The sequence below is a fragment of the Lemur catta genome, chromosome 15, assembly GCF_020740605.2.
Source record: "Lemur catta isolate mLemCat1 chromosome 15, mLemCat1.pri, whole genome shotgun sequence".
NCBI classification, from domain to species: Eukaryota; Metazoa; Chordata; class Mammalia; order Primates; family Lemuridae; genus Lemur; species Lemur catta.
In genome coordinates this window covers 7,910,678-7,936,370 of record NC_059142.1, presented here as the reverse complement: position 1 = coordinate 7,936,370, position 25,693 = coordinate 7,910,678, and the positions used below count along the sequence as shown (strand labels likewise).

Sequence of the window (25,693 nt, the reverse complement as noted above, 5' to 3'; positions counted from 1 at the left end):
CTTAATTAAATACAGAAAACTACATTATCCAGAATTTTTCTTTAATATTTCAAATTACCTTTTATCCTGATCTTTGAGGCGCCTTATTTACCTCGTGCGTGACTGGCGAGGCGAGGTGCGGGGGTCGGTGGAGCCATAAAAAGGTTATGCGATCTCTGTCACCTGTGGGGCCGCCTGCATTTTAGGAAGGGCAGATGACCTCTAGTGGTCAGAGCAGGATGTTCAGGAAGAAGAATGCAGGCTCTTTGGGGTGCATTAAGAAAGCAGCCCAAGAAGCTATTCACTCTCTTTGTTATAAGTTGCATTTTCTTCCTCAGATAATTATTTTGATTTCTTCTAATTCTATGCCATTCTTTTCTTTTGCACGGATAGTTGCATGGAATCTGCTGAAGGAAAGCGAATGATACAAAAATACGAAGATATGCTCTCATTGCTGGAAAAGTAAGCAGCTTCTGGGCTTGTACGGTTCTGCAGTTGCATGGCCTCCATGATGCCTTTTGCAGTTCTGAGTTTGTGAGGCTCCCTCAGTGGCTCTCAAATGTCACTCTGTGTTTTATATTATAACTGTGATATTTGTGAGTACAGTGTTTCTGGGTTGCACACACAGGGTCTCTGGGGAATGCAGCTCTACTCTAGAAATGAATACTTTCCCAGTGTAGTTTTGCTGGGTATAGGAGCTAGGAGAAATGGGGTGCTACTCACAGCACCCCAACATAGGAGTCATGGGAAACCGCATCGGCTGTTCACTAAGCAGAAAGCCAACAGTTCATGCTGCACAAAGAGAAAATAAGTTTTAAAAATACTTCCTGTATCCTTTTGGGGAGAAATCATAAGAATGAAAATTTTATATGAGCTTATAGTTGCTCTTGCTTCAAAGCTGAGTCTTTTGGGGGCGCAGGGTCTAGAAGCAGCCGTGGGCTTTCCTTCTCCCTCTGCCATTTGCTCCCTCTCCCCTTTCAGGAGAGAAGGATAGGGAATCTTATGGTTGTGCTTATGAGTGTGCTTAGCGTTGCTTTACACAAATCAGTTGGTGGCACCTCCGCTTGCCAGACGCACCCCATGTTCCACCCCTTTTCCCTTCCAAATAGCTTCAAGTCCATCCGCTCCTTGTTGTCTCCACCACCAGCATCTTCACAAGAGCCTGGGACCTCTCTGGTCTGAGCTACTGTGGCAGCCTTCTAATAGGCCTCCCTGCCTGCAGGTCTGGGCCCCCCAGTGCTCACACCGTCACCAATCCAGCAACGCCACTGCTCCCCTCACCAGCTGGTAAACCTTTCTGCAGTCCCTCTCGCCTCCTTAATGTGACATGCAAAGCCCTCCCTGAGGTGGCCTTTGCCTCCCTCTTGCCACTCCAGCTGCAGACACTATCTCTAGTCCTTGCTCCCAGCTCCTCGTGCCATTTCTCACCCCTACCCTTTGTCCGTGCCCTTGCTTCTGCCAGGAATGCTCCCTCCCCCTTCACCAACCAACCTCTGCTCATCCTCGCAGACTCCGTCAAGTGTCACTCCCTCACCTCTCTTATGACAGCTCCCCTGACGTTCTCCTTGTCATCTTCCACCCCCCTCCCAACCTCTGCCATTACATGCCTAGTGCATTTCTTTAAGTTTGCCCTTGCTGCATTGTTTTACAATAATCTGTTTGTCTGAGATCCCCACCATTATCTACCTTTGCCATGAGACATTAATTCATCTTTTTATGCCCTGAGTCCAGCACATGGTAGGTGCTCAGTCAATGTGTAATGACTGAATGGTCAATGACCACGCATGAGCTGCATGAAGATTAGTGTGAGAGCGAATCTTCCCCAGTCACTTCTTCCAACATCTACCGAGAATAATCACAACTTCCCTTATGCCCCCAAAAGACCCCTGTGGAGTCTCTCCTACTCTCCTCTGATTTAAGCTAGGCCACCCTTAGAAATTAGTGGTTACCTGCTGGAGCTGCCACGGCCTGGCCGAGTCAATGACAAATAGCTTCCTCAGTTCATGTTATAGATCATGACCAGGCACTGGGGAGCTGGGAGGGTGCTTATGAGGTGGCTGTTGTCTTTGATCCTCGCAGGTATGAGACAAGACTTTATGAGGACTGGTGTCAGACGGTCTCAGAGAAGTCGCAGTACAATCTTTCCCAACCGCTGCTGAAACGTGACCCAGAGACAAGGCAAATCACTGTCAACTTTAACCCCCAGGTCAGTCAGGTGGCAATAACTGCCTTTTGGGTTCCTGGAGAGTTTATTTTAACTCTCCTGACTTTAAAGGCACAAAAGCTTTTTATAAGAATATACAAAAGCTGTTCAAAAGAATTTGCACCCTGGATTTATTTTGAGGGGTGAATCCCGGGGTATAGTGTTTTCTTAAGTTGTCCATGTCTACATTTTTCTGTGTGGTTGTGCAACTTATTTGCTTTGATTTTGCATAACAGGAAATATTGCAAAATATTACTGACCATTTAGTGCCAAACACAGCCCAGTGGCCCTTCCCTGAATACTCACTACATGTGAAGGCTGTTTACTAGACACTAAAGGGCCACCCAAGTGCATGTAAGACTTGGCTCCTGCCCTCAAGAAACTCACAGTTAGGTGGGGGCCAGAACCTCAATGTGCAAAATTCTATCTTTATTAGATAGCATTTAATAAATCCAGCAGGAGTAGCTTTGGAAATAAGACTCTAGTGGTTCTCAGCTGGAAGTGATTTTGTCACCCTGGAATCATGCTTGTTCGTAAATTGGGAAGGGGTGCCAAAGACTTGTAGTGGGTGGACATCAGGGATGGCGCTAAACTTCCTGCAATGCACAGGACAGCACCCCACAACAGTTACTTGTCCAAAAAATGTCAGTTGAGAAACTTTGCTCTAGATGATCAGAAAGGTGGAAGACCAGCACAGACTATAGCAGCCCAGGAAAGCTTAATACTGCAGAAAATGATAGCCAAAGGTTCGTCCGTATCAGGAAAAACCTCATTCAGTTTTAAAAATATATATTGGCCACACTGAGGTAAAGGCAGTCACCTACTTCTGCCTTGATGGCATGTTCTCCAGGAATGCATTGTAGACAGAACTGAAAACCAAGCCAATGGCATATTAACAATGTCTTTTGAGAAAATTGCAGTTTAACTAGAGCATCAGTTCCCTTCCCCTGGAATTTAAGTCAACAAAGGAAGTTAGAGAATTTATTCCTTCACTTTGGCAAGACATGAGTCTGTTGCTTAACTCACTTAACTCCTTGAAGCAATTTTATGAGCATTCTCTGTGAGCAATATGGAATTTTAAATGCCCCAAAAGATGAATGTCTGGATTACCAACTAGGCCATGCTCTACATGTTGCAATATAGTAATAAGTCCTTGGTATGGCACCATACTTGGCCCAGTATTGAAGATGGGCCATCCTCCTCTATAGACTCCAAGGACAAGGACTCTATCTGCTCCAGTGTGTAGCACATGGTAGGTACTTTATAGCTGTTTGTAGATGATAGAAGGGAAAGAAGAGAGAAAAGAAAGGAAAGAGTGAGAGAGGGTAAATACCTAAACAATGATGTGAGTTGAGGGGGGACAATTACAAGCATAACAAGTCAAAGAAGAGCCACAATCCCCCCTTGACATACGACTTCAAGCGATGTGGCCATAGCTGAGCTATTGATCATGAGTAGTAACAGGCTTATCCACCTAGAGAGACATGAGAAGAGATGGGCCCCTCTGGGGACAGGGTAAGAATTATATAGGTTAATTTTTTAATTTATGCAAATTATTTTAAATGCTCTATTTTGGGGCCTCTAAATTATTTTAAAGTTTTATCAGTCTGCATTTCATTGAGTCTAGGATGTACTTTTTTTTTTTCACATATTTACATCTCTGAAATTGGCATGTTTGCAATAGATCACATTTTTTCTTCTTCTTTAGTTAAACACACAATAATGGTGAATCTTACAATTGATGACATCTTAGATTGGGCAAAATATGGTATAAATAATGCCAAATAAACATGCTTGGTTACCATTGCACCCATTCTTGTTTATCTCTTTAAGATAGTGCCTAGAAATGGAATTTCTGGGCTAAAACGTATTCACATCCTGAAACTTTTCATGTGTATTATCAACTTGTTCTTCAGAAAGATGAAACTCAGTCATTTTCCTGCCAACAAGATATTATTCATTTCTTCAAGTAGTTTCTAGCCTGTTGAACTAAAAAAAGTATATCTCAATGTTTTATTAATTTGCATTTATTTGATTACAAGTAAAGTTGGACTTTGTCATGTGTTCACAGGTTGCTTATATTTCTTCTTCTATGTATTGCTTATTCATGCCCTTTGTCCATTTTCTAGTGAAAGTACCCTCTCTTCCTTTGAATTTGTTAGGATATTCAGAAAATATTTGTCAGATATTAATAAATTGACTTCAAATATTTTTCCCACTTTAAGTTGGCCATTTTATTATGTGTATGATATTTTATGCACAAAAACTTTTATGTTTTACTTTGTGGTTTTATATTTGGAATGGCCTTCTCTACCTCCATTATCGTATCAATAACCAAGCATATTTTATTTATTTATCATTTATTTCAATAGATTTAGGAGTTTTTTGTTACATGGATGAATTGAACAGTGGTGAAGTCAGAGCTTGAGTGTACCCAAATAGTATACATTTTACCTGATAGGTGATTTTTGTTCCCTCCCCCCCTTCCCACTTCCCCACTTCTGAGTCTCCAAAGTCCATTATCCCACTCTGTGTGACTTGAATACCCATTGTTTAGCTCCTACTTATAAGTAAGTACATGTGGTATTTGTTTTTCCATTCCTGAGATACTTCACTTAGGATAATGGCCTCCAATTCCATCCAAGTTGCTGTGAAAGACATTATTTCATTCTTTTTTATAGCTGGGTAGTACTCCGTGGTGTATATATGCCACATTTTCCTTATCCATTTATGAATCGTTGGACACTTAGGTTGATTCCATATCTTTGCAATTGTGAATTGTGCTGCGATAAACACATGAGTACATGCGTCTTTTTTATAAAATGACTTATTTTCCTTTGGGTAGATACCTAGTAGTGGAATTGCTGGATCAAATGATAGGTCTACTTTTAGTTCTTTGAGGAATCTCCATACTGTTTTCCACAGAGGTTGCACTAATGTATATTTCCACCAACAGTTTATAAGCATGCTCTTTTCTCTGCATCTGCACCAACATTTGTTGTGTTTTGACTTTTTAATAATGGCTGCTCTGACAGTGGTAAGGTGTCATCTCATTGTGGTTTTAATTTGCATTTCCCTGATGATTAGTGATGTTGAGCATTTTTTCATATGTTTGTTGGCCATTTGTATATCGCCTTTTGAAAAATGTCTGTTTATGTGTTTGTCTCACTTTTTAATGGGGTTGTTTGTTTTTTTCTTGCTGATTTGTTTGAGTTCCTTGTAGATTCTGGATATTAGTCCTTTGTCAGAGGTATAGTTTGTGAATATTTTCTCCCATTCTGTATGTTTTCTGTTTACTCTGTTGATTATTTCTTTTGCTGTGCAGAAGCTTTTTAGTTTACTTAAGTCCCATTTATTTATTTTTGGTTTTGTTGTATTTGCTTTTGGCCTTAGTCATAAAATCTTTGTCTATATCAATGTTCAGAAGAGTTTTTCCTAAATGTTCTACTAGAATTTTTATGGTTTTAGGTCTTACATTTAAGTCTTTTAATTTTTTTTTGTTTTTTACTTTTTACAGTTAAAATTTTAATATCCATCTTCAGCTTATTTCAAAGTAAACTAGGAGAATGGGTCCATTTCCCCACCAAATGCTTAGCATTTGTCTTAACTCTGAGTCCTCCAGCAGCAACAAAGAACTAGCCCAGAGCACTGGAAGGAGAGCTGGGGGCCCAGGTGTCTTTAGATGAGGAGGAAACAGGGAGAAGCTATGGCTTTGCACCTGTTTATCACCTATGCCCATACACGTAAGTCCTCATGGGTTCAGGTAGAGACATCGATAAATAAGAAAGGATAAAGAAGAGGGTGCTTAGAAACTCCGTTGGTGGCCTCTGCTTGGCTTCTCACTTCTTCAGTTGCCACTAAGCTCGGAGCCCCACAGAAGTTCGGAGAGGCCTGGATAACTTCCATTTCTTGACCTTCTACTATATTAAGACACAATGAAATGCCAGCATAGGGTTATAGAAATTGCAAATTTTTCCAAATGATTATATGGAACAATTAAAGGTTTATCATGGGCATCTACTCTTCATCCTGTCAGTGTCTCTCTGACTGTGTGAAGGGTCTTGTTGGAGAGAATACTAGAAGTCTGAACTTGAGTCTCCTCATGAATATAGGTGGCCCAGGCTGGATGATCCTCTTCCTGAGACTCCAGACCTCGAGGGCACCTGGCATGGTCAGCTTGCACCTATTAGTTCAGCAGCCACATGCCCCAAGTCACAGAAGGCAGAGTCCTTCCCTGCTGTCTCTGATGTCTCCTTCCTCAGGTTTTCCTCTTCTTGCCCTTCGTTTGTGATTTACAGATCTGGCAAACCTTGCTGCTTTCTGAGTCATCTTCCTTCTGCCTAATACTTGATTTTCCTTCTCTGAGACTAGATTTAAGGAACTGGTAGGAGTCGAAGTTAAGAGGAGGCAAAAGGTCTTTGGGCCCCCTGGGATTCCATAGTCCTGGACCAATGCTGCAGCTTATTCACCATCCCTGAACTGCAGCCGCTTGTGTTTCTCTTTCTCCAGCTGGTTTCAGTGCTGAAAGAAATGAGCTATCTTGAACCCAGAGCCACGAAGCACATCCCGGAGACAGCAGCAGCCATGTTCTCCTCCAGAGAATTCTACCGGCAGCTTGTGGCTAATTTGGAGTTGATGGCAAATTGGTACAACAAGGTTATGAAAACTCTGCTAGAAGTGGAATTTCCATTAGTGGAGGAAGAGCTGCAAAATCTTGATCTCCGCCTGAAAGCAGCAGAGGAGACTCTGAACTGGAAAACAGAAGGTAACAGCACCACCTGAAGTCTGAAAAAATGTTGGTATTTAAGGATCTAATAAAGTTAAGACAACCTCAGACTATCCCCTGGTAATCTGATGTGGATTTGAAATACAAGTCTATGCTTTCATTTGACACTTGCCCAATCAGAGGAAGTAAGGAGCGTTGATATTTATTGTCTTTCTTCTCTTTGGATATGATTGGTAGATTTAGAAAACTTTGCTGTCATGCACTTCAGGAGGCTCCGAGGTTGCATAAGGGCTCCCACAATCTCCAGCATATAAGGCACTTCATGAATTAGAGCTCTTACTATGTTATTATTGTTATTTAATTTTCTTAACTAGATTGTAAACATCTTAAAGGAGGGAACTATGCATTTATTTTTTTTGGTATCCCTCAATTCAATTCAATAAATTTTCATTGATTAAGATGTGCAGGGCACTAACTGTGGGACTGTAGGGAGAATACGAGATGTGGAGTATATGAAAAATGGTACCAACACTCAGAAAGCTCACTTTTAATTGCAACAGACATATGTATTATATAGCCATACAAGACTGGCTATGATAAAAAGCCATCATTGAGTTAAAAATAAAGCATGATGAATCACAAGGGAGGGGAATTAATTTGAATTAGGGTCCTCAGAAGACTTAAAGTTTGGAAAGAAGGTCACAGGCAATTCATGAAAGCCTTGGAATGACATATGAAACAAGTTAGAACTTTATTTCATATACAAGAGGGAATGACATTTGCAACATTTAACACAGTGAAAGTGCTAAAAAAAATGGATTAACCCAAATAAAGTCATTAAGTTTCACTGGTATCTGGATGTAAAATTGTATTTCTCAGTAACTGTACCAACTTTTGCGTGCTTGGTAAGTAAACATTGCCTCCTTGTTTCTCTTCCTTCATACCCAGGATCAGGGTAAAGGTTGGCTTTTTAATACAACTAGCAAGGAATATGTTCTGAAACTGTGCAGAAAAGTCCTGTAAAATCTGAAAGTACTAAATCCTTATCTTTCACAGCAACTAGACTTTTAGCTGTGCCACCATAGGCTATTTCAATTAATTATGTTTCTTTTGGGGGGCAGGCATTTGGGATTATGTCATTCAAATCACCAGTAGTATTCATGATCTTGAACAAAGAATTCAGAAAACTAAAGACAATGTGGAAGAGATTCAAAGCATCATGAAAACATGGGTGGCTCCAATATTTAAGAGAAAAGATGGAAAAAAGGAATGCCTTCTTTCTCTGGATGATCAGCATGATCGAATAGAAAAATATTACAATCTCATCAAAGAATCTGGCCTTAAGATTCACGCCCTTGTTCAGGTAATAACCAACTTATTAGACACACATACCATGAGTATAGGGAAAGCATTAAGAAGTGTGTTTGGCTGCAAAAAGTGATTTGGAAATTAGACCAATCAATAGATGCTGTGTCTTCTGTAGTCAAGGACAGAAGTTTATACTGATAGCAACAGAATAAAGCTAATAGATAGGAGGAGTGAAGAGTCGCGTTCTGGTATCAATGTGTCAAAATTAATACTGTCTTAATGATGACATCACTTAATTGTCACATGACTGAAGTCTCACATCTAACCCCACGGGGGTAGGAGATGCCAAAGGCAAAATCCTAAATTATCCACTGCACTAACCACCTCCATGCCTAACTTTCCTGCACAACCTAGTGTGCATCATCCTTATAACCTAGCCCTGTAGAGCCTAAAGAGATGAAAGATTACCACGGGGTCCCTAACTGCACTTAATAAGAAGGAAAATGCGGAGTGCTGCACTTTCATGCAGTAAGGCTCTACTCTTCATTGTGGTCAGGGCAACTTCATGTCTCTTCATTGAAGCTAAAGCTTCCTTGTAAACAGTGGAAAAGGGTTATCAATGGCCACCAGCTCCAACCCTACTGAAGTAGCCACAGGGCAGTGTCTGACAGGTTGACTCATGTCAGAAGTCAGAAATGAATCATGGTTGTTGTCTATGGATTGCCTGTGGTTTGAAGCACGATGACAATGTTGAGCCTTAAGCACTGGTGATAACCAGATATAAGAAAAGAAGATAATTGCTGAAATTTTGGTTTTAAGGGATAGAGTCCCCAATTTGATTTATTTTTAACCCCTTCTGGCCCCATATCCAGTAATTCAGTAGCTAGTGTAGAACCCAGACATCCACTTTTCATCTGTTTTTCTTTTGTCCAACCATGCATCCATCCATCCATCAGCTGTGTTTTCAAAACCATCCAAGGCCCTACACTGAATACCAAGAAAATGTAAGAGACATGCTTTGACGAGGAAGAAAGCCATCAGACAAAGACAAGGAACTACTTAAGATTTTAAAAGTTTAAAAACTCACATATGTATGTATCTCTCTGTGTGATGACAAATGCTCAAATCCCTGTTCTTGAAAGTCAGAATGAGAGCACATTTAAAGAATTAAATTGCCTAATCAATGAGACAAGCACAGTGACCTAGAAAAAAATACATATTGTAATATTTTAGTTGTTCAGAGATAAACCAGGAAATAACTAAAAATGGCCTCAAGCCAAAATACTTGTCGCAAAAGTTTTTTTTAGAAGTTCAGATGCTTTGCAAGACACAGAGAGGTTAAATTGACTAAAGCTGCCCAGCTAAGATGAGGCAGAACTGTCTAACTCTAACTCTGCATTCATCCAATATACTATGTAACCTCCAGGTTAGTCAGGAGAACCCCTTGGACTGAACACAAAACTTAGTAATTAGGCCTTAAATAATGTTTACATTTTGATGATTTAAATGTTTTAAAATAAAAATCAGTGAACAGAAGCTCCATGAACAGAAGGGATTTTTTTTTTTTTGTATTTTTCTGCTCACTGGTACATAGTAGGTGCTCAATAAATGAGTTGAATAAAATAATTGGCTTTTTCTTTTGAGCATTTTCTGTCTATCTACACAGATGTAATTTTACAAAAATGTAATCACTATACACTATCGTTCTATAACCTGATTTTTTAAAACAGTCTATACCCAATAACTGCCTATATCACTAATTAGCCTTCTACAAGATCATGCATGATGTTTAATTGTATGGATAAACCATGGTTTGACTAACTCATCCCATTATTGAGTATTTAAGTATAGCAGATTATTCATTTATTAAAATCATAGTATAATATCTATATAGTGCAATGTACAGCCATTGAGTATACATAGAATTCAGTAAGTTTTTTCAAGTGTACACACTCGGGTAACTACCAGAGGACAGAACCTCGCCTCCACCCTAGAAAGTCCCACTTGTCTCTCTTCCCAGTCAATCCACTTCCCATCATCCCACCAGCCCTAGTTAATCACTGATCAGCTTTTTGTCATTATAAGGTAGATGTCTTTTCATATGAATGGAATTATGTAGCATGTACTCTTTTGTTTCTGCCCTTTTACACTTAGTGTAATGTTATTGCAATTCATCCACATTATTGCATTTATTAGGAGTCTATTTCTTTTTATTGCTAGAATTCCGTTGTACAAATATAACAGAACTTGTTCATCCTTTCCCCTAATGATGGTCTTTGAGTTATTCTAGATTTGGGCTACCATAAATAAAGCTGTTATGTACAGTCCTATATAAATGATTCTATGCACATGTGTTTTTATTTCTCTTGAAAAATTCAGAGTCGTAGGTACATATATGTTTAACATTCTAAGTAATTTGCCCAACAGTTTCCCAAAGTGATGGTGTAATTTTACACTGCCACTGGCAACGTAATAAAATCCACTTGCTCTACTTCTTCACCGAATTTTGGAGTTGTGGGCCTTTTTAATTTTTGCCATTTTAGTGTGTGGTGGCATCTCGTTGAAATTGTAATTTGTATTTCTCTGAAGATTTATACTGTTGAATACTTTTTCGTGTGCTGATTGGCCAGTTATATGTATTCTTTTATAAAGTGTCTATTGAAGTCTTTTAAGCTCATTTTAAGTTGGATTGTTTGTAGGTTCTAGAAGTCCTTTATGGTTTCTGGATACATATCTTTTGTCATATATGTGTATTGTGAATATTGTCTCCAAATCTATGGCTTGCCCATTTTCTTAATAGTATATTTTGATGAGAAATAGTTTTAAATTTTGATGCAGTGTGATTTACCTTTTTTCTTCTTACAGTTAGTGCTTTTGAGTCCTATCTAAGGAAACTATTATACCTACCCAAGTTTGCAAAGATATTCTTCTATATTTTTAATAGAAGCTTTATAGTTTTAGCTTTTATATTTAGGGCTATAATCTGTCTTGAATTAATTTCATCTATGAGGTGATATAGAAGTTGAGTTCATTGTTTTCCATATTAACCTCCAATTTTTCCTATATCTTTTTTTGAAAATTATTTCCCCTATTGAAATTTTTGGCACCTTTGTTTAAAATCAACTAACTGTATAAAATACCAATATAAAATGTATACTGTATAAAATATCAATGCCACTCTTTCTGAATTATTGATCAATAAAGAATTGATTATTAATACATCTTGAAATTAGATACTGTAAGTCCTTTAACTTAGATTCTCTTTTTCAAGATCATTTTGGCTATTCTAGGTTCTTTGCATAGCCACATAAATTTTAGATTCATCTTGCCAACTTATAGAAAAAAAGTTAGGTGTGATTTTGATTGGGATTGCCTTAAATCTGTAGATTAATTTGGGGAGGATAAAGATCTTAACAATATCGAATATAGCAATCCATGAACATGGCATATCTCCTCAGTTAATTCTCTAATTTTTCTCTGAAGTGCTTTGTGGTAGGTTTTGTGTAGAAGGCTTGCACATTTTCCATTAAATATATCACTAAGTGTTTTATGTTTTGGAGTACTACTATAAATTGAATTGTTTTATTAATTTTATTTTCTAATTGCTATCAGTTAGTGTATAAAAGTATAATTGATTTTTGCATATTGATATTGCATTCTGTGACCTTTCTAAATTTATTAGATGTAGTAGGTGTTTTGTGCATTTTTAAGATTATCTATATAAATAATCATTTCATATGCAAATAGAGACAATTTTACTTCTTTATTTCCAGTCTTTAAGTCTTTTATTTCTTCTTCTTGACTTATTGCTCTGTGTAGGCCTTCTAGTACAATGTTGAAGCGGTGAGGGTGGACATGCTTGCCACATTTCCAATCATCTGGATAAACATTCAGTAATTCACCATTGAGTAAGATATTAGCTGTAGGGTTTTTGTGGATGTTCTTTATCAGACTCAGGAGTTCCCTTCTATTCCAAGTTGGCTGAAATACTTTATCATGATAAAATATTGAATTTTATCACATGATTTTTCTGCATGTTCTGAGGTGGTTATGTAATTTTACTCCTTTATTCTGCTAATGGTCATATTGATTTTTTTTAGTGTTAAAATCAAGCTTGAATTTCTGAAATGAATCCACTTGGTCGTGTTGCATTAATATTTTTATATGTTATGGAATTTTATTTGCTAATTTTCAAAAGATTTTTACACATGTGTTTACGAATGACATTGATCTTTACTTTTCTTTTCTTTTGGTTGTTCTTGTCTAGTTTTGGTGTCAAGTTTATGCTAGTCTTATAAAATAAGTTGGGAGTATTTCCTCTTCTATTTCTTGAAGAAGTTTGCAGAAGGTTGTTCTTATCTCCACCATATATGTTTGATAGAATTTACCAGGGAATACTTCTGGACATGGAAGTTTCTTTATAGGAAAGTGTTTGATAATGCTTTTTGGTATATAAAGGATTATTTAGATTTTTACACATCACCTTTATCAAGCTTTGCAAGTTGTTTTTCCCAAAAAATGTTTTCATTTTATCTATCTTATGAAAATTATTGGCAAATAATTGTTCATAATTTTTTCATTATCATTATGTGTCTATAGGATCTGTAGTGATCCATCCTTTTTCATTCTTTTTTATTTATTTATTTATTTATTTCAGCTTATCATGGGGGTACAAAAGTTCAGGTTATATATATTGCCCATGTCCCACCCATCCCCCCGACTCAGAGCTTCAAGCGTGTACACTCCCCAGACTGTGCACATTGCACTCATCATGTAGGTATACACCCATCCCCTCCCCCCACCCCCCATCCCCCCGAGTCAGAGCATTCAAGCATGACCATTCCCCAGACAGTGTGCAATGCACTAATCATGTAGGTATACACCCATCCCCTTCCCCCACCCCCCAACTCAGTCCAATACCCAATTGGTGTTATTCCCAAATATGCACTTAGGTGATGATCAGGGAAACCAATTTGCTGGTGAGTACATGTGGTGCTTATTTTTCCATTGTTGGGATACTTCACTTAGTAGATTAGGCTCCAACTCTATCAAGGATAATACAAGAGGTGCTAGATCACCATTGTTTTATGTGTTTTATGTGGCTGAGTAGAACTCCATGGTATACATATACCACATTTTATTAATCCACTCATGTATTGATGGGCACTTGGGCTGTTTCCACATCTTTGCAATTGTGAATTGTGTTGCTATAAACATTCTAGTGCAGATGTCTTTTTTATAAAATGTCTTTTTTTCCTTTGGGTAGATGCCCAGTAATGGGATTGCTGAATCAAATGGTAGTTCTACTTTTAGCTTTTTGAGATATCTCCATATTACTTTCCACAGAGGTTGCACTAGTTTGCAGTCCCACCAGCAATGTATGAGTGTTCCTATCTCTCCACATTCATGCCAACATTTATTGTTTTGGGACTTTTTGGTAAAGACCATTCTCACTGGAGATAAGTGATACCTCATTATGGTTTTGAATTGCATTTCCCTGATGATTAGAGATGTTGAGCATTTTTTCATGTTTCTGGGCCATTAGTCTACCTTTTTTTGAAAAATTTCTGTTCATGTCCTTTGCCCACTTTTTGATAGGGTTGTTTGATTTCTTCCTTGCTGATTTTCCTGAGTTCTATGTAGATTCTAGTTATTGGCCCTATCGGATGTGTAACATGCAAATATTTTTCTCCTATTCTGTAGATTGTCTGTTCACTCTCGTGATGGTTTCCTTGGCTGTGCAGAAGCTTTTTAATTTAATCAGATCTCGTTTATTTACTTTTGTTGTTGGTGAGATTGCCTTTGGGGCCTTCTTCATAAATTCTTTGCCTAGGCCAATGTCTGTAAGAGTTTTTCCAACGTTTTCTTCCAGAATTCTTATAGTTTCATACCTTAGGTTTAAGTCTGTTATGCACTGGGAGTTGATTTTTGTGAGAAGTGAAAGGTGCAGATCCTGTTTCAGTCTTCTACATGTGGCTATCCAATTTCCCAGCACCATTTATTGAATAAGGATTCTGTTCTCCAGTGTATGTTTTTGTCTGCTTTGTCAAAGATTAGATGGCTATGTGATGATGGTTTTATATCTGGGTTCTCAGTTCTGTTTCATTGGTCTATGTCTCTGTTCTTGTGCCAGTGCTATTCTGTTTTAGTTACTATAGTTTTTAATAGAATTTTTTTTAACCATTGATATTTTTTCAGTTTGTTGATAATGTGTTTAAGTGGGTTCTCATTTTATTCATCCTGCTTGGAGTTTTTAAACTTCTTGAATCTGTTTTTCACCAAATTTGGGAGATTTTGTCAAATTATGATGTATTTGTCTGCTAATTTTAACATTTATGTTACTTTCTTAGTCTGTCTTTGTCTCTCTCTTTTTAAAATGAAGCAGAAGTTTATTTTTCTTCAACATAAAATGTCTAACAAATAGGCATTCCAGGGTTGGTATGACAGCTTTGATATCAGGGACCTACCCAGACTATTTTCTGAATCTGTTCTTAGTGACTATTTTCCCCTCTGGCTGAATGTCACATTTTTCTGCTTCTTTGCATGTCTAGTAATTTTTATTATATGCTAGACATGTTGGATGCCACTTGAATATATGAGTATTATTTCCTTTAAAGAGTTTGAGTTTTGTTTTTGCAGGAAGTTAACTTTCTGATGGATCACCTTGACTTTGTTGAGATTCACTTTCCAGCTTTTTTAGGGAGGATCTAAAGAGAACTTACTCTAAAATGGAGTAGCTCTCATCCTAAAGCATGGTATTTCTGGGGTCTCCACTGAATTCCTGGGTTACCTGAAAGATCTTTTCATTATTTCTGACAGAACTCTAACTTCTCCCAGCACTATGTGACCTACATAATTTCCATTCAGCTTAGAGCCCCCTATGACTATCCTCTATCAGGTCTTGCAGAGTCTCACCCTAAACACATGCAGCTTAATACTCAAAGACTCAAGAGGACCTGGCCATCTCAGCAGCCCCAACTCCAAATTCTGTCTTCTGTGCCCATCAGAGGGGTGCTGTAACTGAGCTCCACCACCCTGTGCCATGGTTGGAAGTTACCTTTGGGTTGAAAACCAGGTAGTTGTGAATTTCATCTTGAGTATCTCCCTTTCCTCAAGGATCGCATTTCTGTACTGCCTGTTATCTAATTGCTCAACACAGTTGTTTGTGCTACACCCAGTTCTATAGTTTGCAGAAGGAAGACAAGTACAGTCTCATTCTTCTGCTTCATTAGCATCAGAAGCCTAAACTGTTTCTTCTTATTTCACAGAAAATTCCAGCACATTTGTTCCTTAGACAGCAGAAGATTTGAGATAGTAAACAAAGGTGAAAGGTAGAGACAGTCATATTGATAGCTTGACAATAGGGAGATAAAACAATTATACAAAGCAGTCACAAAAGCTAAAAGTTGTTTAATGTACAAGCAAGCAGGTGTACACATCTTAACAACACCTGAGAGCAACTCTATATTGTCACTGTGTTGTGATTTTCATAATAATGGATTTTAAGTTATTAAGAACATCTTAAGTCTACTTAGGAAGGAAAGATGTAGGTACTATATCTTGAAAGTTTTAGAGTTGTGTCACTTAAAGGCAGGATCATAAGATTGTTTAAGTCCAGGGGGATTTATAACATGGCAATACTTCCTAAAGGGGTAGATGTGAGTCACCTAGAAAAGTTACTTCTGCAAGTTAGTTACTGCTTTCCCTGAAGAAATCAGGTAATTGGAAAGTCACTATAAAAAGTCTTAATAATGGAAATGATGAAGAGTAAATGGGATGTCTGTGCTTGTCATTGCATTTAGATTTCCTCTCCTTGAAGTCCAAATTTGTTACCATGGTGATGCTTGGGCTCCAAGAGGTCAGGAACTGCATCATGTAAAAGAGAAGGAGAGAGAGGGGAAGAGAGAGAGAGAAAGAGAGAGAGAGAGAGGCATTTGTTTATGTGTATGTGTTTTCTAAATCACTCAGTATGATGAAGGCTTTTAGTTAATATTAAATGTCATCCACTGTTGGGATATGGAATTAAGAGACATAGAAAGTTTCAGGAGTTTTGCAGGGCTTTGTCTTGAAGGAATCTCTGGGTGTGTTAGTTCACAGACAAGAAACTGCTTAACAATAAGGGGAGCGTTCCACTGATCAGAGGCATCTGCAAGGTGGCGCTGTCTCGAGGCCTGCAAGTCATTGCCTGGAGCTTGTGCAAGGCAGAACTCGACATGGGGCCCAAGGCTAAGAAACTGATCAAAAATGCCAGCCCAGCAGACAACTTACAGCTGGAACTATCTTAAACTTCAAGACTATTCCTGCTTCACTCCTGACCACATGTCTCAGTATATAGAAAAATAGATTAGATTAATATACAGACTCAGTGTTCCTACTTTATACATTTTTATCTTAACTTATATGCTCAGCTAGGTCTATCCTTAACTTAGTACTTAAAATGTTTATCTTAGAAAAATTTTATAACCATTTACTCTTGCAGACAAAATTAGGTAAGGGTCCCTTAAAACCTTTGGGAAACCTTAAAACCTAAACAAATGATCTATACACATAATTCTATGACCAAGTCCAACTGCTTCCTATAGTAATAAATACTGATGTGGGACTTAACTCAGTGCCTCCTGACTCACGAGAATGCTGGAGGACCCTTGACTCCTCCATCACTTTAAACTACACTTTGTCTTTTTCTCTGTTATTTCCAAATTTCTTGCGAAAATCCTGCCTGAGACCTGTTTTGCTGGGAGAGTAGCTAACTCCTGACAAACCACAAAACACTCCAGCTCATTTCTAAGGATAATCCAGGAAACGCTTTGGTTCTTTTAACCTCTTTTTTAGTTTATTTATTTTCTGAGACAGGGTCTCACACTGTTGCCCAGGCTAGAGTGCAGTGGTATCATCATAGCTCACAGCAACCTCAAACTCCTGGGCCCAAGCGATCCTCCTGCCTCAGCCTCATGAGTAGCTGGATCTGTAGGCCCTCACCGCCATGCCCAGCTAATTTTTATTTTTTGTAGTGATGGAGTCTTGCTGTATGGCTCAGGCTGGTCTCAAACTCCTGGCCTCAAGTGATTCTCCCCCATCAGTCTCCTGAAGTGCTGGGATTACAGGTGTGAGCCACTACATCTGACCTGAGCCTCAAATTTTTTATAAGCCTGAGTCATAATGCCCTCTACCCTTAGCATTCCTTCCTCTGCCTACCCTCACTTCTGTGCTTCCGCAGCTTCCCCTCCATCTACCAGGCAGCATTTATGCAGCACATGCACTGCACCTATCTGCATTCCTCCTGAGAGAGTGGACCTGACCCCGTTCTCCCTCCTCAGGGGCAGGATGGTGCCCCATATGCCCCTCATGGTCTAGCTCTGCGCTCCTTTCCATCAACAGTTATACCCAGACAGAATGGATTCAACACACAAATAACAGCAAATTCTTTACAAGAAGGCTTTTTTGTCCATGTGTTGTTTTTATTCATATTGATGACTGTGCCAGTTCTTTCATGTATCAAATGAGGTTTATATGCTTTCTTCTTTCTTTTGTAGGAAAATCTGGGTCTATTTTCAGCAGACTCAACCTCCAATATCTGGAAGACTTATGTTAACTATATTGACGATATGTTGCTGGATGGATTCTCTCTTGCCATTGAGTTCTCCCTCAAGTACCTCTTGGAAAACACTGGTACTTACTGGCTTATGGATGTGGGCTATTACTGGAAATATAACAGTACCAGCATTCACTGAACTAAATTGAAGTGCAATTGAATGCTCTGTGACTTTTCCTAAAACGTTGTAGACTTTTTGTGAACGATACACAGTTAAATAGCAAAGGTATTGAGCTTCTAAATTGTTCAAGGAGAAAAAATTTCTGACTCTTTAAAACTCAGATGATAAACCAGGCTCTAAGATAGTGAAGCAACATAGCGAAAGTGAAGGCATAAAAGCAAATTCAATCTAGATCCAGCTTCAGGAAGGAGGAGTGCAAGGTGGCACTGCAGCAAGCGCTGTTAGTAATGAGGACAGAAGGCAGCCTGAGCCAGGCTCAAGTCAATGGGAGGGGGCATTCTGCACCTTCAGGCTTCGTGCACTTTATCTCTGTAGCCTTTGGAGAGCACAGGGAGGTTGCGGCAGCTGGGTCAAAGGGAAAAAACAGAAGTTTTTCCGTGTGAAAAAGAGTCAGACAAGACACAGGGGAGGAGGTAACTTTCAGAAGGAAAAGGAATGTTATGAAGGTAATGGGGGTTCTTTGAAGCTGTTACAAAACAGTTAAGGGCTTTGAATTTATTGTGGATAAATGGGGGCAGGGTGCACACAGTCAAAGGTACAGTAAGGGCTGACCTGGGCTAGCAGATGACATGCAAAGGGCAGAAGAGTTCAGGACCAAAAGTTGAATGGAACCTTCACGTTCTGGCAGATTCTGAGTTGCTTAGCATGGATCCTGTGGAAGAATTAGTCAAAATGGAAAGCAGAGGTAAAGATTTTAAAGCCAGAGGATGAAAGTGAGATGAGAGCTTAAGATGTCAAGTCCAACCCAAGGATAGAAATCAAATGCAGAGTTAAAAATAAGTAGGCCAAGGCCAGTGTCCAGATACCCAGCCTATCAAAGAAGGCACAGCTAGAACCCTAGGCTGAGAATATGGAGTGGAACAAGGCCCAGCTGAGCGGAGCCCAAATGGGCAGTGCTTGGCCTTGGTAGGTGGAGTGGCTGAGGTGTGAGGCATGGTCTCTACCGGCAGCGTACTGGAGTATTCCAAATCAAGGAAATCCGGCGGCAGGACTCAGGGAATCCAGCACAGTTAGCAACGTGGGAGATCAACTTCTAGAGCCTGGGAGTAAGTAGCCAGTGGGGCACGGAACACAGACACCGGGACTGGAGAACCAGCCCCCAGGGACCAGCACTGGTGGTGTTCACCTGAATGAATGGGCCAAACCCCCTCTGATGCTGGAATTTCAGGGGTCTCATCACTCACCCCTCCCTAGAGGATCTAGGAAGACACTTCAGCCACATTTGGGTGCCGGCAATGCACTAGAGATGGTGCCAAAATATAGTTACTCTGCCCTTGACCAGTGGCCAGCTAGCTGTCCTGATCTGGGCTGTCCAACGTGCCATGTATTCTCTTGTGGGAAGGACAGAGTGAGAACAAGGGGATGGAGAGAAGAGATGGAGAGAAGGACTGACTCTGTGGAAACAGGAGGGCAGAGGAACACGTCTTCTTCACAGTACAGAGGCCCTTCAAATGCCCCTTTCAGTGGGCAGCAGCTGGACTTAGCAGCTACCCGAGCTGAGGCACTATAGATGAAATTTAAAAGGCTCTGGTTGTCTGAGCATAAGTGAAGGAGCCTAAGGAGGGCAGCCTCTGGAGAAGACAATTATGGGGCCCCTTTGCAGGAGCCCAGTTGGATGGCTTTTTCCTCCTAGGTCCACCTTACCATTTTTGCCTTCTTGTATTTGGTCACAGTTATACCATTCCTGTGGCTGGGCCTGGCCTCCCTGTCATCTCTTGTAACTCAGACCCTCCGTAGGTTAAATGCTACCCACTCCATAGAGAAATTTTCTTCCTTCTTTTACCTCCTAAAATGATTTACTTGCGCCAAGATTGTGGAACCAGGACAGTCTGGCTTGGGTAGTAGTTATGTTGCTATTACGTTCACTGTAGGGATTAGAGTCTCATGTCAACATACGGGGCAAAAAACTCATATAGTCAAAACATTCTTTAAAGTCTTTTAAACTCTATAAATTATTTCTATACATTACATGGGACCTTATCTATTAATTTATAAGTATATAATATGTATGATGATACAGAATATATCATGAGTCCCTATATAAATCATAATATTACAGGTGTTTTTTAAAGACTATTTTATGATAGCAGTATAATCACTATGCTACTGGTAAATTTGTATTCCCTTAAGTTAAACATGCATTTGATGGGACTCTCCTGAGTCCAATAATGCAAACTCATCATCCTTCCAGTTTTGAAGGCAAGGCCCTAGTCTTGCGTATCTTTGAGGATCCTGAAGTATTTTAGTTAGGGTGAATGGCTACGCTGGGGTAACAAACACTCCATCAATAATGTGGCTTAAGGTGGACAAAGAAGTCCACCCTCCACGTAATAGTCCAAGGTGAGTGTTCCGGTTTGGGGGGCAAGTTCCTTCCATGCTATGGCTCCACCACCCTCTAGGGCCCTGTCCTCATTTCTGTGGTTGACGGGGCTCACTGCCACCTCCTGGCTCTTGTGTGTGGAAGGGGAAGAGAGAGGGTAGAGAAAGCTCACCTGCTATCTCAAAGGTACCATCACGTCTTCCCACACCCACTAGGGAGGCAATCACATTGCCATACCTAACCACAAGTAGGACTGGGAAATTCAATCACACCAGTTATAATTCTATTTCTAGGGAGTGAGAAGACAGTCGATTTCAGTGAATAGTCTCCTCTCCACCTACACTCTCCAGCCCATACTAGCCTCCTAAATATTTCTACAACCAAAAAGATCTATGAAAATAAATTATTATTGAGAAAAGTTTAAGCATATATCCTGTACTGTGTACATCTTGCTTCCTGTTGTATTTTGATTTAAATTTAGCAAGGCAAGTTGGTCTAGCAAGTAATCAGGGCTTTGTTAATTATTTATCCTGTTCTTAAAATTTTTATCACTACGAGACTACAGGATAAAATCAGTTGTCGTTTAAGGAGCAGAACAGGCAGGATTGTAATTTCTCTTTGTTGGTGGTGCCTGTGCCACTGTTGACAGGCATGGCCCTGTACTCCTAGTGGATGCCAGTGGAATCGCATGGTTTGTGCCTCAAGAAATCAGCTGTTTCCAAGAAAATGGCTTTGGAAAATCAACCTCTCCTCAACCAGGGGTTGTGTCATACCTCAGAAGGCTTCTGAGAATGTGGAAGGGGACTGGCTTGGGTAGATCAGTTATGAGGACATGCTTTGTGAGGACAAGGAGAGTAAATGTCCCATGATGCCCGGGAGAGCCCGGCACAAGAACTGGCCTGTCCAAAATGTCAGTGGCTCCCCTGTTGCGAGACACTGCAGGACTATTACCCTCATCTTTTCTGGAGTGTTAGCAAATTTTACATTTCCATTTCTCCTATGCTCTCACAGCTTATCTAAAGGAAAGAGACTCTCTGGGTACTTTTGGAACATACTCTGCCCATTTTATCAATTCTTCTTTTGTTTGTTTTCCTTTTTTTCAGAGTGTAAGGCAGGACTCACCCCAATATTTGAAGCACAACTGAGCCTTGCTATCCCAGAATTAGTTTTCTATCCATCTCTGGATTCTGGAGTGAAAGGGGGCTTCTATGACATCGTTGAGGGTCTTGTAACTAGCATTTTTGGGATGGCATCTCTGGTGCCCCGGCTGTCCCCCCGGAACGGCTCACCTCACTACCAGGTACTGGATCTGCAGCCACCCTGCCCGCCAGCCAAACCTGGGGCTTCTTGCCAAGTGCTGGTATAACCTGTCTGCTGTCGTCTGGCTCCCCCAGGCCGACGTGGAGGGTGTGGCCCGCTTGGCAAACATGCGGAGCGCGCTCATGGAGAGGGTCCAGGCCATGATGGCCCTGTGCTGTGGCTATCGGCACACCTTCAGCCAGTATTCCTACCTGTACGTGGAGGACCGCAAGGAGATCCTGGGTCAATTTCTGCTGTACGGGCACGTCCTTACCCCCGAGGAGATGGAAGCCCATGCGGAAGATGGCATCCCAGAGAATCCGCCCCTCCTCCCTCAGTTTAAAGTTCAAATCGACTCCTATGAAAAGCTCTATGAAGAGGTGTGCAGGCTGGAGCCCATCAAGGTGTTTGACAGCTGGATGAAAATTGATATTCGACCCTTTAAAGCATCTCTGCTGAATATAATTAAGAAGTGGAGCCTCACATTCAAGCAGCATCTCGTGGACCATGTCACTAACAGGTAGTACAGTTGTTTTCACTTTCTTCCAGCATCCTAGGCTGCCGGAGCACCATGTTTTTAATCTTCTTCATATTTTCCCCCATGGGTATGTTGGTTAAATTAAAAATTAAAACAACGAGGTAGAGGTTCTGAGCTTTTGAACACCATGATAACTTAAGTCCTGCCCTTTTCGCTGTTCACCAGATAAGGCTTCTTTTTCATATTTGTATTTGGTGCCCAGGGTGTAGACAGCGCCCAGTGAGTAGTGAGCAATGTTAGAGACAGTAAGAGCAGGTCCAGCCTCCCTTCGCAGCTCTGACTGCGCAGGCTTTTTTAGCCTAGGAAGCAGAGGGGGTCTAATGGACCTTTTAGATTTTGTTCTTACTCCTTGTCTCAGATTATCCTGCTGGGCAATGCAGAAGTCACTAAAACCCCATACTCATGAGTGCTTGTCTGTGCCATTCTAGCCAAGCCACAGACTAGATCCCAAAACCTGTCTGTTCCACCCGTGGGCCTAGACTCTCCCCAGCCAGCACCAGTCTCTCTGACCCAGAGCATCATCCTCTAAATGAACCATCCAGTTGATCAACATTCTGCTGCTCACTTCACCTTAGCTTGTCCCCAGAGATCCACCACAGTCAGAATCTTCACCCCCAACTCCACCAGAATCCTGTGGACAAGCCACAGTCCCTCTGCACAGCAATCGCCCTTTGGTGTACGGGATGACACTGCAAACATGACCCACCCGACCCCTCTCCTAAGGTCGGTGCTATTCTTGCTTAATGCTGCAGCTGCCTCGCTCCGTCATTTGGAGCCATGTGCAGAAAGGAAATGGCAAAATCAAGGATTTTATCTAGCTATGAATAAACTCCAAGAGACTTAGCAAGGGTAATGTTCGACCACTCTAGAAAACTCCAGGAATGCATTGTGGGGATGTTTTAAATAGGGCTTCCCAGGTGTTCTTTAAGAAGCAGCAGCCAGTTTTCCGCATTCATGAAAGCTTTTGCTCACTGAGGAGCTCAGAGGCAAGAAGAGAAAGTGCTGGTGGGGGGTAGGGTGGTGACAGATGCCCCAGAATGGAGCACTGCTGGGGGGACAGCTCCTCTGGGGTCCCTCTCAGTTGGTAAGTCTGATAATCCAAGGACATGGTGGCATGTTTTAAGATACAGATTTTGTTATTATTTAGGTATGGCAAGGCTACAGATCTGGAGGTGACTGCCATCGAAAAGGCAGATTGTTACTCACAGGTCCCGAGAGAAGGGGCATGCCACGCCACGCAGGGCCACGTGGGATGCACCAGGCCCATCAAGAGGCAGGGGGATTGGGGAGGAAATGCGGGCTAGGGCCCTATTGTGGTTTCTGTGGGAAGGGAGCAGATTTAGGATGGCAATTGGGAATGATTTCAGCAGGATCTAAAGCTGTTCCTAACAGCCCTGGGATGATTAGGGCAGGAGGAGAGTGGCCCAGAGTGCGAGAGCCCCATAGACGAGGTGGTGGACCCTGGATTGGTCAGTTTGCATATGAAAGATGTGCTGCAGACCAGCCACTGCTCTCTGTAGGAACTGGCTAGCCCTGCAGGGGCAGTCCCTCCAGGGTCTGTAAGGCCCCAGATGTGAAAGAATCAAAAACACGTGGTCTATACAGGGCATCAGCCCAGTATGGTTGGCTGCAGCTGCCGTGGACATCTACCAGACAAGGCTTCAGAGGATCTAACCGTGGGTTTAATGGATGAACACTTGGTAGAGCAGTTAGGAAGCTTGAGTTCATGTCCTTGAACCCCCGTTTCCTCAGTGCTGAAAGAAGACAGTATGACTGGATCCCTCTAAAGCTGCCTTCCAGCTTTTACAGTTGGTGATTCCATAAACTGGCTACTTTGCTGCACTTCAGGAAGATGTTTTGTAGTATTCTCAAGGATTAGATAAAATATAAATAATAAGAAAAATAAAATCCATTTATTATTGCAGCAATCCCCAACCTTTTTGGCACCAGGGACCAGTTTCGTGGAACACAATTTTTCTAAGGACTGAGGGAAGGGGGTTGGTTTCAAGATGATTCAAGAGCGTTACATTTATTGTGCAGTCAAACCTCTCTGCTAATGATCATCTGTATTTGTAGCCACTCCCCAGCACTAGCATCTCCAGCTCAGCTCCACCACAGATCATCAGGCATTAGATTCTCACAAGCAGCACACAGCCTAGATCCTTCGCATGCTCAATTTATAGTAGGGTTCATGCTCCTAAGAGAATCTAATGCTGCCCCTGATCTGACAGGAGGTGGAGCTTTTGTGGTGATGTGAGTGATGGGGAGCAGCTGTAAATACAGATGAAGCTACGCCAGCTCACCACTCACCTCCTGCTGTGTGGCCTGGTTCCTAACAGGCACAGACTGGTACTGGTCCATGGCCCAGGGTTGGAGACCACAGTATTATTAAATGTCTACTCTGTGCCATGCAATTAGGAGATTTCCACCCTCCCTGAATGGGTCAGGATGAATCCCACCTTGCCTTACGTTGCACATACTTCATTCACTGTCAGAAGTCCAACCCCCTTTGTCATCTAAACTCTCATCCCTACTCAGTTCACTGCCCTAATCCCGCTAACCCCCCAGCCCCACCCTCAGGAAGCCTCTTCTGTACCCCTCCACTGGACCTCAGGGTCTTTCAGCAGCAAATACCCACTGTTCCCTTTGTCTTCTCTCATCACCTTTTTGCTCTAACTGAAACTTGGCTCCTGTGAGGATGCTGCTTCCCTCCAGCCCTCCCATGTGGAGGCTGATTTTCCTCCTATGTCCTTCCTACCACAGGCCTGGAGGTGTGTAATGTATCAATGCTTTCTCAGTGCTGCATGCTGATCATTTCACCACCTTCCTCCCTCAAGATTGCCACCCCCTCTGAAGTGACCATGAATACTAGCTGCCACTCATCCTTGCCACGGTCACCTCCCAAGCCTCAGTCATTCTGCCTCATCATTGCAGTTCTCGTTATATGGATCACAGCCTTCCTCTCCCATCCTTCTGCCAAGAGTCACCCCCCATGACCCAGCATCCACTTAGAGTCTCCATCGCACCTGCCTTTTATTTTGTTGACCTCCTGACTCCAATGCCCTTTCCCTCTGCCATCCTGCGGCTACCTACTTCAATATTGCATTCTCGATGGGGCAGAGGGACAGATGCAGAAGTAGTTACTCTACCCTGAAAATCTCAAGTTGAAGCATGCCATTCTCTGACCGTCACCTGGTACCTTTCCACCTCACTTGGCAACACTGCCATGCAGAATTCTTCAGATCCATCAGGATTTCCAACCACGGACTCTGCTGCTTTCTCAGTGTCTGTCATCCTTGATCCCGATTCCCTCCTGTTCCCACCTTCCAAAACCCTGACCCTACTTATAACGTAGTGCTCCACACCTGCACCTGAGCATTTCATCTTTGATGAAGTAAAATCAAACCGTTCTCTGACCAATCCTACATTAAATTTATGAACATAAAATTCAAGCAGGCCCTCCACATTTTCCTAGACACTTCCCAACTCTCCCAGACTCCCATTTCCTCCCTCTCCTCAAATTTCAAATAGCCTCTCTGCCCTTATG

At 41.3% G+C, this 25,693-nt stretch overlaps 1 protein-coding gene across 1 annotated transcript in view; it reads left to right on the top strand.

Annotated features, from left to right (window-relative positions):
- Positions 1-25,693, top strand: part of DNAH9 (dynein axonemal heavy chain 9) — a 313,352-nt gene that overhangs the window by 37,318 nt on the left and 250,341 nt on the right. The window contains exons 11-17 of the mRNA XM_045527160.1: positions 373-441; positions 2,059-2,185; positions 6,692-6,947; positions 8,030-8,271; positions 17,750-17,885; positions 21,413-21,609; positions 21,704-22,128. Coding sequence (XP_045383116.1) covers positions 373-441; positions 2,059-2,185; positions 6,692-6,947; positions 8,030-8,271; positions 17,750-17,885; positions 21,413-21,609; positions 21,704-22,128 — 1,452 coding nt within the window. The remainder of the gene's footprint in view (positions 1-372; positions 442-2,058; positions 2,186-6,691; positions 6,948-8,029; positions 8,272-17,749; positions 17,886-21,412; positions 21,610-21,703; positions 22,129-25,693) is intronic.